Raw genomic sequence first — 23,238 nt, forward strand, 5'->3', positions numbered from 1 at the left:
TACTTTGCTCACTCTGACTGGACCTAAAGTGAAATCCCTTCTGTGCAAAATATTTTTATATGCTGTAATGATAAAATTCATTTTAAACTTTGATTTACCTAGTTTAATGCACATTAATTACTGGAGCAAATATGCAGATTAATGGATAATTGCACATTGTTTTTTTATAATAAATAAGCATGAAAAGTAGCTACATACATGGTATTTATTTACTTTAATAAGAAAGAAATTTGCAAATAAACATATTTAGCTGAGAAAAATCAATGAAGGCATTATAACACTGTCTCCCTCATAGCTAATTTTACAGCAATAAGTATAATATTACATCCCTAATTTCCTATAAGCATTCTTAAATGAATGCTGCATTGCATATAGCATTAAAAAAATAGGTGGTTAAGGCATGTGTAATATTGTTATTCAAGTGATTTTGTCTTTTTCCTTTTCACTTCAACCAATTAGAAAAACAATTCATAGTTATCTTATTATTCTCAGCTCTGCTATCAATGTCTCCTGATTCCAGATTAGTGTCAAAAGAGACACTCACTAAGAAGATATCTAGGAAGCAATTCCTCGCGGTCCCTCAGTATCCATTATATGTCAGTTGCCAGAGATAAAAACATTTCTCACAGGCAGTACCACAATACTTGGAAGTGCACCACCATCCCAAATCACTAATCTCTGCTTTAAGGTGCTGGTAACTCATCCAACCTTGTAAGGTCAGAAAGGACAACCCCAGGCTACTTGGCCAATAATGAGGCTCTGCTATTAACAGTGTCCATAAGGTCTGAGAAAGATGAACAATTTAGCATTAACAACATTCTTTAAAAACTTTACATCACTGCTCTTGCATCTTACTTGTCATATAAATAGTGATTGCTTAGTTAAAGGAGAACTAAAACCTATAAAATAATATGGGTAGAAATGTTGTATTTTACTGAATTTACTGTTCTAGGTTCACCAAATTAATAACGGTACTGGTCCATGCCTTAAAAGTTGTCCACAACAGCTCCCTATATTCTGAACTTTTAAGGCCAACTTTAGTGTGCCAGTGCACATGCTTCTTTAAGGTAATAGTTGTCAGAAAACTTCAAAACATTAGCAGAAAGCAAGGTTACATTTAAAGCTAATGCCCAAGCACATGCTTTTTGCTTGTGTCAATTACCTGAATTTAATGACTTACCACCATATACTGTATAGTATATACATAAATAATAGTATGCATAAATAATTCTTATTTTCTATTTCCCATATCCCTGTGCTTTCTGAATTAGTATGAAGAAATTAGCAGTGGTTGACAAATGTCTGTCTAATAGGCATGTTGAATCTCCCCGCCACATATATATAAATGTTTCTAAGTGTTTCATTTATGGATTGAATAATATTTTAATATTTTTATATTATTTTTAATTCTACACACCCCTTTATCGCTACGCACATACATAAATCAGCGTACCAGAAATGTGCAACCAATTAGCAGGTAGCATTTTACAGCAAACATCTTATTGATTGCTATGGGTTACTGTTCATGGGCAAACTTAGTGCCTTTTATTACATATGGGCTTAAGAGGCTGATATATCAATAATCATGGTCAAATGCAACCATCAATTTTTTCATGCAACACAGTCAAGATGATTAAAAAATAATGATAAAAATGACATTTAAAAAACCCAAAACCCAGTGAACTGCCATAGAAGTCAACTGGGAAAAATATGATTCACAACTTTACATGGTCAAAATTTGCCCAGTTGTAAAAGGATAACTAACTTGTTATATAGCTAATCCCAGAAAGGTGCATATAGTATTTCACACAAATTTTCAGCCTGTTTTGTTGTTTCTAACTCATGCTAGAAGGTTTAATATTGGTTTAGATGGTGACTTGTGGTAAAATATGCAACATAGCAGTAGCACACCTTTTAAAATGAACTGTATCTAGACACAAAGTCTATGCTTTATGAGATTTTGGTTGAAGGCTAAAAGATGTAACTTTCAGAATTGACAGTTGAAAAAGGCAGATCAACTTCTAAAGAACATAAAATGGACACATTTTAGACACCACTTTGCAATTACTATTCTTTACATTAGATAAAAAGGTTATGCTAGTCCTTGGGGGTTTAGTCACTGCTAAATATTACATTAATTCATCACAAAGCTTATTTAACACCCAGTACCAGCCATTATGAAGGAATATATATTGATGTCTGAGTAGTGATACAAAGGCAGAAAACATGGTATACATATTTGGTATGAAATATATGAACCCTATTGCAACCATCCAAACACAACTGATGCTACACATCACTCATTTTCTTATTTGTATGCTAATCATGGAGAGAATAAAGCTAAAAGCATTATGACCAAATAATATTTGGCCAAAGAAAAAGGAGATGGTATGCCATCCATGAATATAGAGGTACTCTGTCCACTCATATGCCACTTTGCCCGGATCCACAGCAAATATTTAACACTCATAGAAGGACAGATTATCTTTAAATTCACCAATCCAGACTTCTCACAGTGACATCAGGGGAATCATTGGAGGACCAATGAATGTCAAATCAAAAGACATTGGGGCAAATTCACTAAAGCGCGAAGCGCCGAACGCTAGCGTTAATTCGCTAGCGTTGGCCATTTTCGCTACTGCGCAAATTCACTAACGAACGCTGGCGTAGTTTCGCTAGTGTTACTTCGCAACCTTACGCCAGGCGAATCTTCGCTAGCGACGAAACTACGCAAATTCACTAACTTGCGCAGTGTAGCGAACGCTACCTTTTACGCTAGACTTCCTTCGCCACCTCAGACCTGGCGAAGCACTATAGAGTAGATAGGGATTGTTTAAAAAAAAGTCAAAATTTTTTCTAAGTCCCAAAAAACGCTGGCGTGTTTTCTACATGATGGGTGATAGGCTGAAAAAGATCGAAAATTTTTTGGGGCTCCCCTTCCTCCCCCCTACATTTCCTGACTCATGGCAACTTACCTAGACAGTGGGCACATGTGTAGGGCAAAATAAAATTTTTATTGGCTGATTTGAAGGTTTTCTAGGCATTTGTAGTGCAGATACGTGTTCCTCCATTGAAATTTGAATTTCGCGCCGTATGCAAATTAGCCTTCGCTAGCGCAACTTCGCTTTATATAGCGAAACAACGCTAGCGCAACTCCGCAACCTTTCGCTACCCCTGTGCGCAACTTCGCATTTTAGTGAATTTGCGTAGCGCTGGCGAAAATTCGCCTGGCGAAGTGCGGCGAAGTTGCGCCTGGCGCAACTTCGATTCTTAGTGAATTTGCCCCATTGTTTGTTACTTATCATTTATTTGACCTTTTAGTCTCATACTATGCTTTATGTATGGCGGAAACATTTTCCTGCTTTTATGGCTTTTTCTTATAAATAAACATTTATACAGATTCCAGAATGCTCCAAATTACAGAAAAGGCCATCTCCCATAGACTCGATTGTAATCAAATAATTCTGATTTTTGAAAATGATTTCCTTTTTTCACTGTAATAATAAGACAGCACATTGTACTTGAAGCCAAATAACATATAATTTATCCTTATTGTAAGCAAAACCTGCCTACTGGGTTAATTTATTTTTTAAATATTTTTTTAGCAGACTTGAAGATCCAAATTACGGAAATATCCCTTATCCAGAAACCCCCAGGTCCTGAGCATTCTGGATAACAGGTCCCATACCTGTACTGAATTGTTGCATTTTACTTGCCCAGCTTTTTTTTTTTACCTCACCCATTGTATTAAAGGTTCAAAATTCTGCAGTGATCTGTCAAAATGGAGGCACTGTTGAAAGAATATTTCACCATAAATGAAAATACAGTTCAATCGCTAACTACTCTCTGGGAAGCCCATATGGCCACTATGAGAGGACACTTTATAGCTTTATCTTCCTTTAGGAAAAGGCAACAGACCCAGCTACAACACAACTTGTTATCTCAGTTGAAACACCTACAGTCTCTCTACAATCAGAACCCCATCTGAGAAGCTACTTGACCAGATCATAGATACGTGCAAACACTTCAACCCAAAAAGAAGCCATAGTTGAGAAAGCACTGATATGGACCAAGCAAACCTATTATGAAAAAGGTGACAAGCAGCACACCCTCTTAGCACGTAAGCTGAGAGAACAAAAAGCCCACTCCACCATTGCTGCAATCATGAATGACTCTGGTACATTAATGCATAATCCTGACCAACGGCTCATTTCCAGAAATACGACACCACCTCATATAATTTAATACAGAACCAGAAACCAGACTCTCTACGATCAGCCTCTTTAATATCAGACTTTCTCCAGCAAGTTAATATGTCTAAGTTTCAGGAAAGTGATCTCGAAATCCTCAATGCAGATATTACACAAAAAGAGGTCTCGGCCACTCTTAACGCTCTCCCCAACAAAAAGGCCCTAGGTCCAGATGGGCTTCCCTATCAGTACTATAAACAATTACATCTCACTCCTTTGCCCTATCTTACCAAATTATATAATAGCTATCTCCAGGGAACCCCAATTCCCTCCACGGACCTTGTTTCTCACCCTAATCCCAAAAGATGGCAAAGATCCATCTATAATTCCCTCCACTGATCTTACCTTGTTTCTCACCCAAATCCTGAAAAGATCCATCTATATGCACTAATTATAGGCCCATTGCTCTGTTAAATACGGACCTGAAGTTATTTTCTAAAATTTCAGCTAATCGTCTAGCCCCACTTCTCACAAAGGTAATCAATGCAGACTTTATATTAGGTTGCCAAGCCGGAGACAACACAAAGCGAGTAATTAACTTACTTGATATATACGGAACAGGCAAAAAAAGCAGGCCCTAATACTAAGCCTAGATGCGGAGATGTCATTTGACTGCCTAGACTGGTGCTATCTATTTGCCCTCCTTAATTTAAATGGCCCTTACGTTCAGGCCTTACATGCCCTCTACAAGGACCCCATCACTTATTTAAAATTGCCAGGCCACACCAATAACTCCATCAGGATCTCAAATGGCACTAGACAGGACTGCCCCCTTTCACCCCTCCTCTATGCCCTGAGCATAGAACCGCTAGCTGCTCACATATGTAACCATGCAGACAACAAGAGAGTAGAGGTGGGACCTAACAACCATAAAATTGCTCTTTTTGCAGACAATGTTTTATTAACAATCACCAATCCCCAATAATCTCTTTCCTCCTTACACAAGCTTCTGGATACATATAGCACTCTCTCTGGGTACAAAATGAATGTAACTAAGACAGAGGCGCTCCTCTACATATCCCTTGTTTAACCCAGACAGCCCTACAAGCCACTTTTAAGCATACCTGGAAGAACGACTACTTCACTTATCTAGGGGTACGTATCACAAATACATATGAAGACATTTTTAAATGTAACATCCCCACAGTGATACAGGAGACAAAGCTTAAACTTCAGAAATGGACAGAATACTCAATATCCTGGCTTGGTAGAATAGCTGTTCTAAAAATGTCAATTCTCCCAAAATTTGTTTACCTCTTTGAAACTTTGCCCATTCCCATTCCCCCAAGAGTGTTAAAGGGAATTCAGATACTATTCCATACCTTCATTTGGGGGAAAAAAATTGATAGAAAAATAATTATGACTCCAACTCAATTTGGGGGCCTGGGGTTTCCACAGCTTCAATACTATTATGAGGCAGCCTAAATGATTTATTTTCAAAATAATGCTGATCATTTTTCACTGATCGTTCTGCTTTTGTAAGTAATTGTTACTTGAATTTGATAAACCTGACATTCAGGAGTTGGATAAATGAATATCAGATGAATGATCCGATATATATTATAGGGGGGCTCATTTTGTCTAGAAGATGTATTAGAGCTCACTCTATTAAAAACACAACAAATCCTGTCTGTCTACATACAGAATTTGTGCAAAAGGCAGTTATTTTGTTTGTATTGGAATCATTATTTGAGTGAGCTCTAATACATCTAGGGAGCCCCCCTATAAGATATATTGGATCATTCATATTACATAAGGTGACTAGATTTTTGGAAAGAAATCCGGGGACAGGGGAGAACGGCATTTTTTAGACCACACCCACTTTGTAAGACACACACCCACTAACCACTCCCCATTTTATAAATACACCCTCTGTGAATATATAAATAAACATGGCAATTCCATGTACAATACCCCAGAATTCATAGTAGGGTGGCATAAAGGTAATTCCATGTACAATACCCCCAGAATTCATAGTAGGATGGCATAGAGGCAATTCCATGTACAATACTCCCAGAATTCACAGTAGGCTGGCATAGAGGCAATTCCATGTACAATACCCCCAGAATTCATAGTAGGACAGCATAAAGGCAATTCCATGTAAAATACCCCCAGAATTCACAGTAGGCTAGCATAGAGGCAATTCCATGTACAATACCCCAGAATTCATAGTAGGCTGGCATAGAGGCAATTCCATGTACAATATCCCCATAATTCATAGTAGGATGGTATAAAGGCAATTCCATGTACAATACCCCAGAATTCACAGTAGGCTGGCATAGAGGCAATTCCATGTACAATACCCCCAGAATTCACAGTAGGATGGTATAGAGGCAATTCCATGTACAATACCCCCAGAATTCACAGTAGGATGGTATAGAGGCAATTCCATGTACAATACCCCAGAATTCACAGTAGGCTGGCATAGAGGTAATTCCATGTACAATACCCCCAGAATTCACAGTAGGCTGGCGTAGGGGCAATTCCATGTACAATACCCCCAGAATTCACAGTAGGCTGGCATAGAGGCAATTCCATGTACAATACCCCCAGAATTACAGGGAAGGGAAGGGTTAATAGTGGCACAATGGGAGAAACTAGGTGAAGTAGCTAAAACTTTGCAAGAGCATTGATGAGGGAATAGTGGGGGGGGGTGGAACTGAGTGAGGCAGACAGAGAAAAAAACAGAACATTACCAGCATTCTCAGCCTGCCACTGATCATCTGGGAGTAGGGGGGAGAGGGGGAATCAGCAGCATACTGGATACTGGAACACGATCCTGCAGAGTCCACCAGACTGATTGGCGCTCCTTACCTCTTCACAGTCTCCTCGTGGCTGTGCTGGTGATGTCATCAGCCTGCTGCCTGCTCTCTCCTGCGCCCTCTGGCTGCGGAAACATGCAATGCGGGCCGGATCGGCTGCTTCACAGGGATTTTTTTAAGATAGTGCTGCAGACGGAGACGCTTCAAGGGGCAATTTCAAACGGGGACCGAGATCCTGTAACAGGGCCTGTCCCCGTGAAACGGGGACGAATGGTAAACTTAATCTGACACCCAACTGCTGCATGAAGAGAAACATGCTGAGAGAGGGATAGTGAAGATAAACTTGATTGGTTCAGAAACAATGCTAAATTTCTGATTGTATTAAAGTTTCTTACTTCAGTATGTGGAAGCGGTTCCCCTTGAACGATAAAACTACAGGTCTTTCTCTGCTATGGTATGAATATCTCCAATTAAAACACTATTATGCTCCAATATTGGAGGTAAATAGAGATGACTCGCTCACCTCTTTTGAGCGCCTGGCAGTTCACGGCCTCCCTCAGAAAGGCCTAATTTCCATCATCTACAAGCTATTAGTTAAGCCCTTCTTGGTAGCAGGATACAAGCACAAATATATGAAAAAATGGGACGACTGCACAAGGAGGGCAATTGATGGAAAAGAATGGAATGCCATATGGGACAATACTAAATGAGGGATCACATGTGTCAGACAACAAGAGAACATATTTAAAATACTCATGTTTGGTACCACACACCAACCAAGCTTCACAGATTGTTCCCAGAAACTCTTCCCCACTGTTGGAGAGGATGTGGGTACCAGGGAGATTTACCCCATATATTTTGGTTCTGTCTCCAAATACAACCGTTCTGGGATGAAATCTTGAGTCTATTATGCCAAATCATGTCAAGACATTCTCAATCTACTCTTGGGGTAACCATATAAGCAACTTCCAAAACATGCACAAATGTTGACAAATCAGGTACTCTCGACTGCCCCCTACTTTTCCTTCCTTGTCAGAAGTAAAACAGAGGGTTACTAATTTCAAACAATATGAGTACAACCTGGCATGAATACAGAATAATATCCCTTTGTTCCCTTGGGAATTACTTTCAAATCTGACCCAATCTCAGCAACTGGTTTACTTAATGATTTAGGTTTCCTTCTTTTTTTTTTTTTTCTTTTTTGAGTGTTCATTTGCATACAGTTTACTAGGCATGCCATTAGACACGATAATAAACTTTCTACATATGCTTCTAATTATGCTTTCTTGTTGTTCAATGCACTTTAAATAGTGACTATTTTATTCAATGTTTTATTATTCTTTTAATTTTTTTTTTCTCTCTTTGAAAGTTTGTTTCCTAATTGCCTTGCATACAGTCCAGCAAACGTACCATTGGACATGACAATAAGCAATTTACATAAGCTTGTAACTAGGCCTTCATGTTCATCAATAGCTTTATATGAAAGACTGTACAAAGTGTGTTATTATGCCTTGCTCTTTTCGTGGAAAAATAAAAATTATAAGTTAAAAAAAAAAAATTCTGCAGTGATCTAAACAGTGGATTACAGTTAGAATCATATGCCCAATTGAAGGAGATGAAACCATTGCATTACACTTGCCTATACAAACACAGAAGTGATTATACGTTTTAAGGATACATAGGTCACCAATTTTTTTTTTACCTAATCATTGTATACTGTCAGACAAAAATACTTTTGGGCATTATAATCAATAAAAAAAAATGAAAAGCATAAATCATGAAATCAGGGAGCAATTTTACAAACTCATAAAGATCCCATAAAATAGGTTATGCTATTCAGAATAACAATGGGTTATTTGAACCCAAACACATTACAGATGTCAGAAGGCAGCTTAAAGGAGAAACAAATCCTTAATAAAAAAAAAAACCTACCCTACATAGAACAACCTCCCTCCTCCCACCAGCCTAGCTGCCCCCCCTGGGCAAATGACCCTAACTCTTTACTTAGCCCTCCATAAGCCATCTTAAACTGCTTCAGTAATCTTCGGAATGAGACAGGAGCTTCAGCAATTGCAATTGTCGCGAAAACAGAATATTGCTCCAACTGCGCATGCGTCGCTTTGCCGGTCTCATTCTGAAGATTAGCAAAGAGAAGAAGATGGCTGCCGTGAACTCTGCTGGACAGAATCTTGGTGGAGGGGTAAGTAAATAGTTAGGGGCATTTGCCCGGGGGGGAGCAGCTAGACTGGGGGGGGGAGGGGGGTCTATGTAGGGTATGGGTTAGTGTTTTTCTTATTAAGGGTTTGTTTTGCCTTTAAGTCATAATATCTTAAGTTGTAGGCACTACTAAACTGTAGTTTAAATATCAGTGTTTCGAAGGCTCAACTACATCCTTCTTCCTTTCCTATGGGCCAATAAAGCACCTTGCCTCTCCTGGACAGCCCCTATAGCAGAGGGCGGCCTTGCCCTTCCAAATCTATACTACTACTTTCTGGCTAGCCAAACCCATATTATACACAGCTTATTCACAGCTTGCTCCATGTGGATGAAACAGACACAGGACAAACTTCTTGCTCTCACATTAGAATACCGAGAAGCTCTCAAAAACCTGCCATACAGGAAACCAGCAGATTACACCTCTGCCCATACTTCCCCAATCCACTCTCCATTCTTACCACTCTGGAAAAGCTCTCATCTGCAGCATCTCACAGGGCTTCAAGACTTTCACTACTGGCCAGTTATAGGGATTAAGCTACTGGGGGACCTCTTGGTGGACAACACCTTCCCTACCCTCATGCAGTTATGTACCAAGGTTGGAGCCCACTTGATACAATTCTTTAGGTACCACACTCCACACTCTCAACATGGAATATAACACCCCTCCAGTGAAGCTCATCCTCCGGGATCCCCAAACTAAAAAGCTAACATCCCGTCTTTACCGCTCAGCCCCCCCCCCCCTTTTACCAGAGCAAAAAGTAAATGGTTGCAAGCACTTCCAACCCTGAACGATGAGCACTGGGAGGAAGCAACCGACACCATATACAGCAACCTAATATCTATGAGGGACAAAATGATCCAATTCAAATTCTTCCATCAGACTTATTTTATGCCAATGAAACTCCTTAAGATGGGAGGTCAGCCTGCAGCGGACTGTCCCAGATGCCAAGACTCAAATACCACCTTCCTTCACCTGGCATGGGAATGCCCCTCAGTACTAAGTTTCTGGAAGGATTTAGCCCACTACCTTGTAAATAATCTAGACTTTCCTAACCTGTGCAAACCTGAAAAATGCTTATTAGGTTGAGAGCTACTTTCCCCTAAACAAAACCAGGTCCCTTTGCTAGGATCTTACTGTTCTATGTCAAAAAACTCATAGTGATGAACTGGATGGGAAATACAGTACCTGCAATTGCCCAATGGGTGAAGCTAGTCAATAAGATCCTCCCTGCCACCAAACTTATCTATGAGGGCCGGGGATACCCATCGAAATTTGAGAAGATATGATCCCCCTGGCTAGACATCCATACAATAGATGGAAATAACTAGTAACTAGTACCCACATAACGGTGTGATCCTAGGCCCCTGACCAATTCCACATATGCTTTACTAATTATCAACTGTCTGCAATGTTTACTTGTATGATTTGGAAGCTAAAGTACACCACTTTTCCTACCTTTATTTTAACCTATTTGTTATGTTAAAAAACTCAATAAAACATAAAAAAAATAGTGGGAGAACAAAAATCAACATAGCGCAAAGCAGTTTTTTCCAAACAGCAATTGTTAATGCCCACCCACTTTTAAACGCTCCATACAAATACAATATGTCTAATTGTGGAGTGTACAAATACAAAGAATTTTTCTCCAAGGCATGCTAATTAGTAAAAAAATATATTTTATTCACATCAATTGTTAAAAAGCATCAATAGTATACCCTCTAACGCCTAACGCGTTTCATGCTTACCCAGCACTTAGTCATAGGCAGAATCCAACTAGTCTCTCTTTCACTATTCCTTAAATACTAGCTCATATAGTCCCTCCCCTCAATAAAACCAATCACAAACATATGTTACAATTGCCATGTATCATCCAATGGGCTACTGGCTTTGTACAAATACAATGATCTATGTGTTAGATAATCCATGTTACAGGGCAGATACAGAAATATAAAAAATACGTTCAAGTATACATAGTTAAATATAACACGTCACATCAAAAATATAATTGAGGCCTAGTGGCAACCTGGTTTGTAGGTGAAAAATCCAATATACTTCTCTTTTCTTTAATTTTGTTAAGAGATCACCCCCTCTAATGCCTGTTTTGATTTGTTCTATTCCTTGAATGGAAAAATACTGTAAATTGCTGTTGTTGCATTCCTGAAAGTGCCTAGTGACATTGGTTTTGCTGCTCAATCTAGTATTGCTTACTTGATTAATATGTTCCCTAATACGTTCCTTCAATGTTCTAATAGTACAGCCTACATACTGCTTCCCGCACTTGGTACAAGTAATCAAATAGACAATCCCCTTACTACAACAATTAATATATTGTTTAATTTTGTATGTGGTTTTGGTCACAGTTGAATTGAACTCCCCAGAGACTTTCAGATGTCTGCATGTGACACAGCGATTATGTCCACATCTAAAACATCCACTATGTCTCAGGAAATCCTGTTTGCTCCTATTTTCTCTGAATAAACTTGGAGATAATGAGTCCCCAAGAGTATGAGCACGTCTTGCTACACATCCTATACCTGGAACTAGTGCACTACAGAAATCGTTGTCAGCATATAGTATAGGCAAAAACTTTTTCACTGTATTAACAATTTTCTTGTATTGTCTACTATATTGTGTAATATTGTTGGAAAGGGATCCTACTACAAATTTTCTAAATAAATTAGTGACATTGGTGGAGTTGGCTTATTCCAAGAAATTGATTACGGATATAATTAAAGATTACCTAATACCGAACTCTCCGGTAATACCGACCTTTTACCATTTGCCCAAAGTACATAAAGAACAAAGGCCACCAATTGGTAGGCCAATTGTATCTGGAATAGGCTCATTGAATGAGCATCTTCCAATGAACCGGAACATCTGGCATTGACTTTTACATGTTCTTGGCAGGTCTGAGTTGAAGTAATTTTCACCAGAACCTTTGCAATAAAGGGCACTCTAACAAACAGATACTGTAGATCAGGTGCCAGTGGCACAAGGCACTCAGGAGCACAAGTCTGGTAATTTTTAGCTTAACAATGAGGGATAATGTTGATTTTATATGAATTTATACTTCTATAGTAGAAATTGTCAACTGTGCTCCTCCTTCCATATTTCATCATCTAGTCCTGAAATATAATACCATATTTGCCTGATTTAAGTTGAATTGTTGGTTGTACTGTTTGCATAAGAACAGTATGTAAAGGTCCATACATTGCAAGATCAACTTGTTTAGCAAGATCAAAAAAAGAGTGGATCTTTCCCCCAATATGGCCATATTAAGGTTGGGAAATATCGGGGCAATTAATGACTTGACGAAAGGGTCCTTTATGGCCTTAAACATGTTGTGGTGAATTAGCAGTTGTTTGTATTGCAGTTGCTCCTGCCCAATCAATTTCAATTAAGATTCTACAATTGTACAAGAAATAGAGTCATTTTAGGGATTTTTTTTTCACAATATTTATATTAAGAATTTACATTAAGAAGTACAAAACATTTCTGTGCGTTGTCATATTAGACAAAAAATATGGTAACTTTAGGGATTTTTAAAGGGCCTAACTACATTCTTCATGGGACTATAATTCTTTAAAAGGAAAATGAACCCTGTATGTAGCTTCCAGAACACCTCCAAAGAGCCTACAAGGCAACTTCTAGTACCAGCATTGTATAAAAAGAACAGAGGCGCCAAAAGAATAAAAGGATATAAACGAGTTTAAAACCCAAAACTTGGTAATCAGAGGAGGCAGTAGTGGACTTACCTCCTCCAAGCATACACAAAACGACTGTAATTAAGCAGTCAAAATTTATTAACGAACTCCAATCAGTACAACGCGTTTCACGGGCTCAGACCCGCTTCTTCAGGCAATAAACATAGGAGTTACAGCTGTGAATTTCAGAGACCAAAGTGACAAATAGTATGCTGTATGCTTATTTGTCAAAACAAACGCTTTTTTAGTATTACGAAAATATGTATGGTAGTCATTATTCTGGGATAAAGGTATGGTGCAGGGATTGGTTAGCTATTAAAAAAATGGGGGGGTTTTGGGATATACCAAAGGTTGATAGGTATTAGAGAATACAACAATTATACAGGTGAAGTGCAGTAAATAGGGTAAAAAGGGTAAAAAGGAAGTGCAGTGAGCAGTGAACAGATAAGGCATAGAGTGGTATGTGGTAATAAATAACAAGACTCACCATCTGGCAGTAGTATACACACTTAGAGCCTCTGTGCCGGCGAAGGACGCCTGAGTGTCTTTTATAGTGAGAGTTTGGAGGGGAACCAGCATCTTACAAACAGGAAGTGCATCATAGGGGGGCGGGGTTAAGGCAAAAGGTTCAATACTATAGTATAGGGAGTAGTCGCCATGTTGGGAGGGGCAGTGTGGGGGTTACTTAGCCGCCATGTTGGATGGGACAGAGTAGTGAAATAGGTACATAAAAGTGCGTGAGGGCACACATATAAGAAATAGGGGAGTGTTGATCATATTGATGTGGGCAAGCAGCTATAAAATCAGAGGAGAATAAAAGAAAAGGAAAAAAAAAATGTTTTTTTATAAAATTTATATCAGGGCAGGTTATTAAAATGGAGTGCCATAGTGCATGATGCCTGAATAATAACCATATGGAGCAAAAACAGGTTGCTTATACAGAATAATAAAAACATTATCTAAAACATATATTAAAAATTGTAATCAAAAACATACATCCAGAAAGTATCAGATACTGTGATCAAATGGTGAAGTCCAACAGTAGCTATAATCAATATAATACATTGATATATAGAATATACGATATGCCATCTTATTTATTATTCCAATGTTCTAAAACATTGGAAGTTTTAATCAAAAATAAAATATATATTATGTATTCACAGTAAAAACATGAGACTGTAGGTCGTAAATACGTAAAAAATACGTTAAAAAAATATATAAAAGAACCATAAAAGAGAGGACTGACTAAAAGTGTTAACGGAACAGATCGGATATGATTATGGGGGTTGATATTTAATAAATTTTCTCTAAGACCTCGTTGAGTCCTTCAGGAACGAGTTGTCTTTAGGGTTTGGATCTAATACATCTCAAGTTTTTAAAGTTTTTCAAATGCCGCCGGTTCTGTCTCATTGATATTATCTATAAGGGTGATGGAGAAAGTGTCGGGATTGCTCTGGTGTGCTGAGTGAAAGTGACATGAAACACTGTGCATGGGGAATTTGTTCAAAATATTCCTTTTATGTTGACCTATCCGGCTCCCGGCCTCTTGTGTGGTTCTACCAACATATTGGAGATGACAGGCACAGGTAATAACGTAAATTACAAATTTAGACTGACAGGATATGTGTTTTTTTATGGAGTACTGGATATTGGTAACCGTGGACATGAAATTGGAGGTATTGGAAACAAAAGAACAGGCTAAGCAGCGGGGGCAGTGGCAGGACCAGGAGCCCAATGTCAGTGGTACTTGATCAGGTGTGTTTTTGTTGGTCTTGGGATTGCGGAGCCTGCTGGGAGCTAATAAATTCCTAAGGTTTGGTGCTCTCCTGTATGTGATTAATGGTTTGTCGGGTAGTAGGGGTCTTAAGTATGGGTCCTGAAGTAGAATTTCCCATCTTTTGTTAAGTATGGATCTGATTCCCTGGTGTTCTTTACTATATTGAGTAATGAACCGGGGGGTGGATTGAATTGGGTATTGATTATGGTAGTGGTATGGGGATCAAGGGGTTGTTGTTTTGCTTGATGACAGGCGTCTTTTATTAATTTTCTCGGGTATTTTCTTGCTAAGAATTTTTTCGTGAGTATTTGGGATTGTGTGGTATAATCGTGGCGATCGGAACAGTTTCTATAAATGCGTCTAAACTGACTGTAAGGTGTATTCTGAGTCCAGGGTCGATGATGGAAGCTTTTGAAGTGGATGAAGTTGTTGGAATCTACAGATTTAAAAAAAGTTTTGGTTTTTATCTGATCATGTTCTGTGAAAATAGTGAGGTCTAAAAAATCAATGGATGTGGGATGGTGTTGTGAGGTGAATTGAAATTATTGAGATTAAAAATACATTTTATGGGTTGATCGTTAGGTACTGGTTGCATGGGTATTCTGTTTCTGCTTTTGCCTTTTCCCCTTAAACCCCTTTTTTTTTCTTGGTTTCGGTTGGGAAAAGGCAGGTGTAGTCACTCGGGATGGTGGATTCTGTGTTAGATGTTGCTCGGGTGGGGTTGTGAGCTGGTCGACCCTTTTTGGGAGAGGGAATTGGGTAGTTCTAAAAAAGAATTTGAGAGACTGGAATCCTTCTGTAGGGTTGGGGCTTGGTGGGACTGAATGTTGAGGGGTTGGAGGAATGTTTTCATGGAGGTTTGGACAATATTGGGAATTGGAAGGGGGAGGCTTTGTGGGAATAGGGCTGCACGGGAGGTTTGGGGTTGGGGACTGGGGATTGAAGAACAATTGGGTAAGGAAAGGTCTGTGTCACAAAGGCTAATCTGTGAGATCCTAAAAGCTGTTGGGGATGTTGGTTCAAGTGTCGATAGGATGGTGTGATTCAGAAAAAAAGATGAATCACACCATGGAGAGATTAAAAATGTATTTTTAATCTCTCAAGCCATACCCTCACCCAACACGAAACAACACTCCTAGAAAAAGGACTATCATTCTTCCCCATTAATACAACAAATATGTTTGACCTTTTCACAGATCTCAATTTATACATAAGGAAACTCACTCTGAAAAGACATTTTGAACCTATGGAATAAGTCAACTCTTAACATAAGGCTCAGGTGCCAAAGTTTACTCAGGCCTGATTAAATCAATTTCTATTCTCTTATATGCCAGTACGTATTTCCACTGGGAAAAATGTGAGTCTGACATTTTGGTGCACTGAATGTAAACAGACATTACTTCACTGCCAAAACAAAGCAATGGTGATAATCGTTCAAGGAATAATTCACCATACTGTGCATGGCTGTGTAGATTCTTTCCATGAATCTACACAGTGCTACGTTCAGACATATTTGCCATGTAGCTGAGGTTGCAACAGAATCCTCAGCAATGTCCTCAGCAATAGGATAACAATGGCATTGCCATTACATTTTGGCAGCTGTCATCTCCACTGGGAGCTCTGCAGAGAGGAAGGGAAAAGACAGAAAATGAGACTGTCTGGATAAAATGGTATAATATAAACCACCTTGTTTTGCTTGCAGCAGGCATTATCATAATTTGGCTGCTGCTTCAGCTAAAACAGTACAGTGCAGATCTGTAACAATCATACACAAGTATATATGCTTGTGGCTAAAAATAATATATTTTTTTCATACTAAAACATGAGCAACATGAAAAAAAAGAAGGCTCTCAATGTGTTCTGTCTTCAGAGAAATGAGCATACAATATGCATATTTACTGGTGTCTTGCAGGAAAAAACTGTAAGCAGCAGCAATAGGCAGATGCCGCATGTCTATTTGGGGGAAAATAAATGAGAACAGCTTAGAGGTTTATTGAGGTCAGCACTTTATCGGCATTTCACAGTGTGCTGCAGAGAGTACAAAGCTATAGTAATGAAATAGATAGTTGATGCTGCACTGTTTACATAGAGCTGGACTGTCACATTGCTGCAGCCAATGGTTTCTGTACCCAAATGAGCTACAGGATAGGCCTGCAAAAAATACTTACCAGTGCAAACCTGCAATGCTTGCTCATCTACTTAATAAGCATTATCTTATTCATACTATGCACAGTGGCTAAGGTGACAACATGACACTTTATAAAAAACAAATACAGGTTTAACATGCCTTTTCACAGAGATCCCCTACAGCAATGGTCCTAAGCATCCAATCTTGTTTACCAAAGTATAAACACTGAAGAGCCGACTGCTTACCCTAGCCAGAAAATTAGAAAGATATAAAAGCAAACTCTGTGCAAGCAGTCTGTTATCTGCCTTCTATACAACAAGAAATAATTTTAGTTATTGATTTGCAGACTTCCCATATCCAGTAATCTGTGTATTTCTACTTTCAAATGCTGACTAAGCTATAAATAATTCTCTTGTTGGCAAATTTACCTTTTTACACATGTAGTTTCTAGCAAATGATTCAAAACGTTAATAAAATACATATGAAAATGTAATTTGTGATATTTTGGATCTTTGGGACATTAGGTCTGTTTATGGCCTTCTAGAACTACAACTCCCGTAAAGAGGTTACCTGAGAATGATGGGAATTGTAGTTGTGAAATAGCTGGAGCTTGCTCTAAACAAAATCTGTACCCATAAACGTGTATTTGAACATAACTCTTGCTTGAGTGTTGTGGATGGCATAAATAAATACAATTAGAACATAGCCCCTTAGCCTGTAGCAGAACAGGGCTGCATTAGTGCTCCCTGGTACCTGCTGTTTCAGCACTCACTGCTTCTTCCCAGGCTACATGAATTGAGAGGTGAATTAACATTACCAGTTAGGAATTGTGCCAATCCTGCTGCCCTATGGCATGAATATGGTTTATCAATAATCTCCCACCATTTATTTGTTTGGCTGTAGTCCATACATGCAAACACCGTGCCCAATATTTTCACCCAGAATTTACATAAGAAACAATGGTACTGTAATGTATTTTAAGAAAGCAATAAACCTTAGATTCACATTCATAATAGCAGCATACCCAGACTAGGGCTACTCACCATTCCGTGCCTGCACTGCAACAATCCAAATCCACAATGGCTCCTCCAAAGACATCGATTCTAGGTGGCTTTTTTGAAACACATTCTAAAATACATTGTGTGGGGGTTGGATTGAACAATGGCCATAAATGATGTAGTATAGGAAATGAAATGTAAAAAATAAATGTTCTTGTATTTATAGGAAACAATGAACTTAAATCTTTGTATAATGTTTTACCAATTAAATGAAAAAAAAAAAAGAAAAGGAAAAGGGACTGAAAAGCACAAACAGACTTGCTGAATCACCTTCTTTCAATGCCTGGAAAGCATTGTGCACAGTTATGCTGCCTGTACCAATGTGAAAGCTACGACAGGAGATAGGCAAGGGGAATGGAGTCGCTATGGCAACTAAAAGGAGCATGCATGACGTCAAAGTACAGCGAGGTCTAAGGGTGAGATGGGTGGGGAAGAAGGAAAAAACACATAGGAGGAGGGAAGAATGGATTTTAATCTGCAGTCACGGCTATCTGTTCTTTGAATCAGAGGCTGCTGGGAGGAAATGACAGGCAAACAAGGAAGAAGAACAAAAAGAAAGGAGCAGCCTCTGCAACATCACTGAGACTAACCTGCATTTAGGAAATACATAAATATTTTGTCATGGATAGAGCCTAAACTCGGTTTTACAGATATATATCTTGTAAATATAAGATTTATATTTGGATAAAAAAATATTTATATATAATGATGGGGGAAGGGTTGTTTTAATTTCCTACTGTGCATTATTATGCCAACATCTAAGCTTCTCTCTCAGCTAGGCATGATCATATGTGGTATTGATTATGCTTACAAAAGACCCACTGTGCTGGTGATGGATGGGGCATCCCCATATATTTATTTCTTTGGGGTCCCATAATTTCTTACGGCAGGACCATGACCACAAAACTTGTAACTTTAATCTTAAAAAAAATATATGCTCTTGTACAGAATGACAAGGCGCCAGGTTTATTCTATCTTTATGTACTTACACATAAAAAGAAAATAGATACAGTAGTTAAGAGTTTTTTCATCCTTCAATACATAAATTACATACATAAATTCATTACATAAATTGCTGGTATATGGTCACAGTTAAGCCAGCTTACTGTGTAGCAGACTGCTGTTTGAGCAACTTCTTCTACCTTTATAATATCTGAAAATTTGCTTAAAGTTTAAACTTTTTGGCCATTCATAGGGGTCCCATGTCATGTCCACTAGCTTGTGCATCATTTACAGGATTCCCTTGCAGCCAGCATCATTGCTCTTTGTCCTTTGCATCAAATCTTTAATGCAGGGAAGTGCAGAGAAAAGCAGTTACCTTGGATGCACCTTGATCTGTGCATGAGGACCAATTTGTACCCCTTAGAATGCTTTCAACCAGTGCAATAGAAAATGATCTTTACCAACAGTCATGTTTTTTTTTCATGGAATTCACACATGAGCGAAAATCATATTTTTCCATTCATTTTCAATGTTTCAATCAAGTGGGATATAAATTATTAAATACAGTTGTTTGAGAAATTCCCACTGAATTTTTCATGTGATAAATCGTGACTATTTGAATTTTCAATTAATATTCTCACATATATTTGTGTTTTTCACTGTACTCGCTGTATTTATTACAAGGCAACATAGCATGTTAGGTTTGAAAAAAAAGACTAGTCCCTAAATTAACTTATACTAAGAGCTAATATCAGTAACCCTGTATTTTCTCGCTTGCTAAAAAGCCATCAAATCCTTTCTTAAATATATAATATATATAATATAATAATATATCTGCCAGGAAACTTAAGGGAGGGTATTCTACATCTCAGGACCAACTGAAAAATAAATAATTTATTCAAATTTTATATATATATATATATATATATATATATACAGTATATATATACTGTATACACACAATATGTAAAATGGTGGCACTAACAGGATTTGAGCCATAATGACAAAAGGTGTCAAAAAAGCAAAAAGGTCTATTCATCCAACGTCCCACACAGGAACCTTTTCTTTTTTTTTTAATTTGAAAACTTCAAAATTTTTCAAAAAGACCAACAGAAATTAAATTGCAGTTTTTATTTGGCCAAATAGGTCCATTTTTGACTGAATAGGTCTGTTTTCGGTCTAATTTGAATCGTACGAATCAAATTAATAGCGCATTGAATCGTTCGATTCGAAGTCTTTCCAAAAAAAAACTTTTCAAAGTCCACCAATTGACTCCAAATAGGTTCTAGGAGGTCCCCCATAGGCTAAAACAGCAATTTTAGATGGTGAATGGTTGAAGTCTAATTTTTAAAGAGATAAATTTCGAAATTGTAATTTTTTACATATTCAAATCGAATTTGGACTATTCCCTAGTCGAAGTACAGAAAAATTAGCTCGAAATTCGAATTTTCACTTCGACTGTTGATAAATCTGCCCCATAGTGTGGTAAAGGAAATGTGTTAAAATTTGTGTTTTGCCTTTCATTTCTCCCCAATAGGAGATGTGGATGTCACCCTGTACGATGAGAACCCCAGCTAATCTGTGTGTACTACTGCTGTTCAGCAGGAGGCTACGAGAGCTGTGTTAAAGGAATTGTTCAGTAGAAAAATAAAAACTGGGTAAATAGATGTGCAAAATAAAAAATGTTAGTTAACCAAAAATGTAATCTATAAAGGCTGGAGTGACTGGATGTGTAACATAACAGAATAGAACAGTACTTCCTGCTTTACAGCTCTCTTTGTTTCCACTTATTGGTTACCAGTCAGTGACCCTTCTTCAAGTTGCTGACTAACTCAGAGAGCTGAAAAGCAGGAAGTTGGCTTCACTTTATGTGATAAAGTCAATAGAAGTGCCACACTAATCCACTTGAAGCACAAGCTGTGTGCCTCTCTGCACATATACCATAATAAAATAATAAATCCAGCAGCACTCCGATAAGTGAATCATACTTTTATTTTTGCTTCTAGCAAAGGTACGTTTCGGGCTATACCAGCTTGATAAAGGGCTGGTATGGCCCAAAACATTGATGTGCTAGTTGCACGTATAAAAGTTTGATTCACTTACCGGAGTGCTGCTGGAGTTATTATTCTATTGTCTCTTCTGTTATGTTACACATCCAGTCACTCTAGTCTTTATAGATTACATTTTTGGCTAACTGTATTAGAAACATTTTTTTTTAACAATTCTTTATTTATAATTTTTGGAGAGGGTACAGGAAGAAGAAGGGGAGGGGTAGCAATGTTCAAACATACATCTCAAAAGATTGAAAAGCAAGTTTCACAACAAGTTTTTACTCAAGGTCTGGGAGGGGCAATGCCCATGTGTACTGACATGTCGGGACAAGAAGAAAAGGAATTTACGTCAAGTAGGTAAGTAAAATTCTCTATTTCATGCCCCTTCAAAATCTGTACAGCAACCCGACTATGCAACTAAAAACCCCTGGTCAGGCAGCGTCAGTTATAACATCAGGAATTGCACAATGCAGGGGTGCCCTCTATCCCTACTTCTATATGCACTCAGTATAGAACCTCTAGCTGCCACTATTAGGAACTCAGTTGATACAACAGGGGTAAGTATTAATGGGACACAGTTTAAAATAGTGCTATTTGCGGATGATGTACTGCTCACGCTGACTAACCCACACATCTCCTTACCAAAGGAGTGTCAAAGATATCAATCGCAATAGTGTCCTAAATATATCAATTCATTCATTAGGTTCATTTTTCTAACCCCGCAAATACCCGGTATGCTTACAAATGAGATGTTCAATGTAAAATTTTTCCGTGTTTACTGCTCCAGATTGTCTCAATATAGTTTGTGTCAATTTCTGCGAACTAACGTAACGGACACACTGAGGACTTAAAAAGAGATGAATGAATGAAAAACTAAAGGCTGAAACATTTCATAGCGGTGCCACTCTGGAACATATGGATTAACATATATCCGTTGCACAATGTGCTGCAATGCCCATTAGTGTCCGTTGACATCAACTATTTCACCAAGTGATACATTTAACACATTTAACACTAATGTTCAGAATACTTACAGAATAATGTACGACATAAAATATAAATCACTTCATGAATAAATTACGTGTACTAAAACTCAATTAAATTCATCTGTGCTTGATTGTCATAAATTAAATCAAAAGATCTTTTTTGGACCATATGATCATATATATGATCAAATAAGGTGAACCAATTTATCATATAAACAATATAATTAAAAGTGCCAAAGTTATATTTATCATGATGTGCATATGTTCATAATTACTAGTCTTTTACCAAAACTTCTAAATCTAAATTTATATTTCAAACCATATAGTGAACAACATCAACATGAATTAACTAATATGACGATTTCATTTAGCCTCAGTGCAATAATGGTTTATGGTATGATAATAAACCATAAACTTAATACTTGTGCAAACCCCTAACGTTAACACAACATATATGTAATCCAATTTCAAGACTAGGTGATATTTATAAATACCAAATGTAGATCATAAATCAAAAACTCTCTCATACAGTACTACAAACCCATAAGCCATATTTCTTTTATAAGTATACCGAACTTCAAACCCAAGAATGAGAACAGAACTATTAGAACATAAATTATCAAACTAGGGACATTAAACGTGGCAAGAGATATCAAACCGCAAGTTTAAACCCAAGGGTTGCCTGGTTTCTAATGTGAAAATCCAATATGCTTCCCTATAAAGCAGCCTTTGCATCAAGTCACCACCCTTTGCTGTTGGTGTGATTTTTTCTATCCCTTGGATCCTTAGATGCGAGCAAACCCTGTCACTACATTCTGAAAAGTGCCTGGACACAACCGTAGCAGAACTGTGTGAAACTATTTGATTAATATGTTCTCGCATTCGGCACTTAAATTTTCTTGAGGTGCAGCCCACGTACTGGATGTTACATTTTGTACAGATAAGCAAGTAGATGACAAAGGAGGAATTACAATTGATGAAGTCTTTGATCTTATATACTCTTTTAGTGTTGCTACTTGTAAACTCAGCTGATCTAAACATAAATTCACAAGTTATGCATCGAGCAGCACCACATCTGAACATCCCAATGGTACTTAACCAAGAAACTGTCCCTGCATTTTTATTAACCTCACTGGGTGATAATATATTGCCCACTGTTTTGGCTTTACGCGTAACAAACTTACAACCTTGTTGAAGAACTTCTCTTAATTTTACATCCCCATTTAAGACAGTAAGATATTTTTTTAACTATCTGCTTCACTTTGTAATACTGTTTACTGAATGTGGTAATGAACATTGGTGTGTCTTTCTCAACTGACCTTTTTTGATCCCCAATGCCGCCAGAGTCACTTAAAAGCT

General features: G+C 37.9%; 1 protein-coding gene across 7 annotated transcripts in view; it reads right to left on the reverse strand.

Moving 5' to 3' along the window:
* mapk10.S (mitogen-activated protein kinase 10 S homeolog) overlaps nt 1-18,239 on the reverse strand; it is a 228,294-nt gene extending 210,055 nt beyond the window's left edge. For 2 of the 7 annotated variants that reach the window (XM_041579776.1, XM_041579777.1), the window contains exon 1: nt 17,886-18,239. Coding sequence is in view for 5 of the 7 variants with exons in the window: in XM_041579772.1 (XP_041435706.1) it covers nt 6,947-6,973 (27 nt within the window). In the remaining 2 variants the exon portion in view is untranslated. Of the gene's footprint in view, nt 1-6,946; nt 7,052-17,885 lie in introns of those variants that run through there. The other 5 variants (XM_041579771.1, XM_041579772.1, XM_041579773.1 and 2 more) reach the window with 5 other exon arrangements.
* Nucleotides 18,240-23,238: the final 4,999 nt, after the last annotated feature.

This window comes from Xenopus laevis, chromosome 1S (genome assembly GCF_017654675.1).
Source record: "Xenopus laevis strain J_2021 chromosome 1S, Xenopus_laevis_v10.1, whole genome shotgun sequence".
NCBI classification, from domain to species: Eukaryota; Metazoa; Chordata; class Amphibia; order Anura; family Pipidae; genus Xenopus; species Xenopus laevis.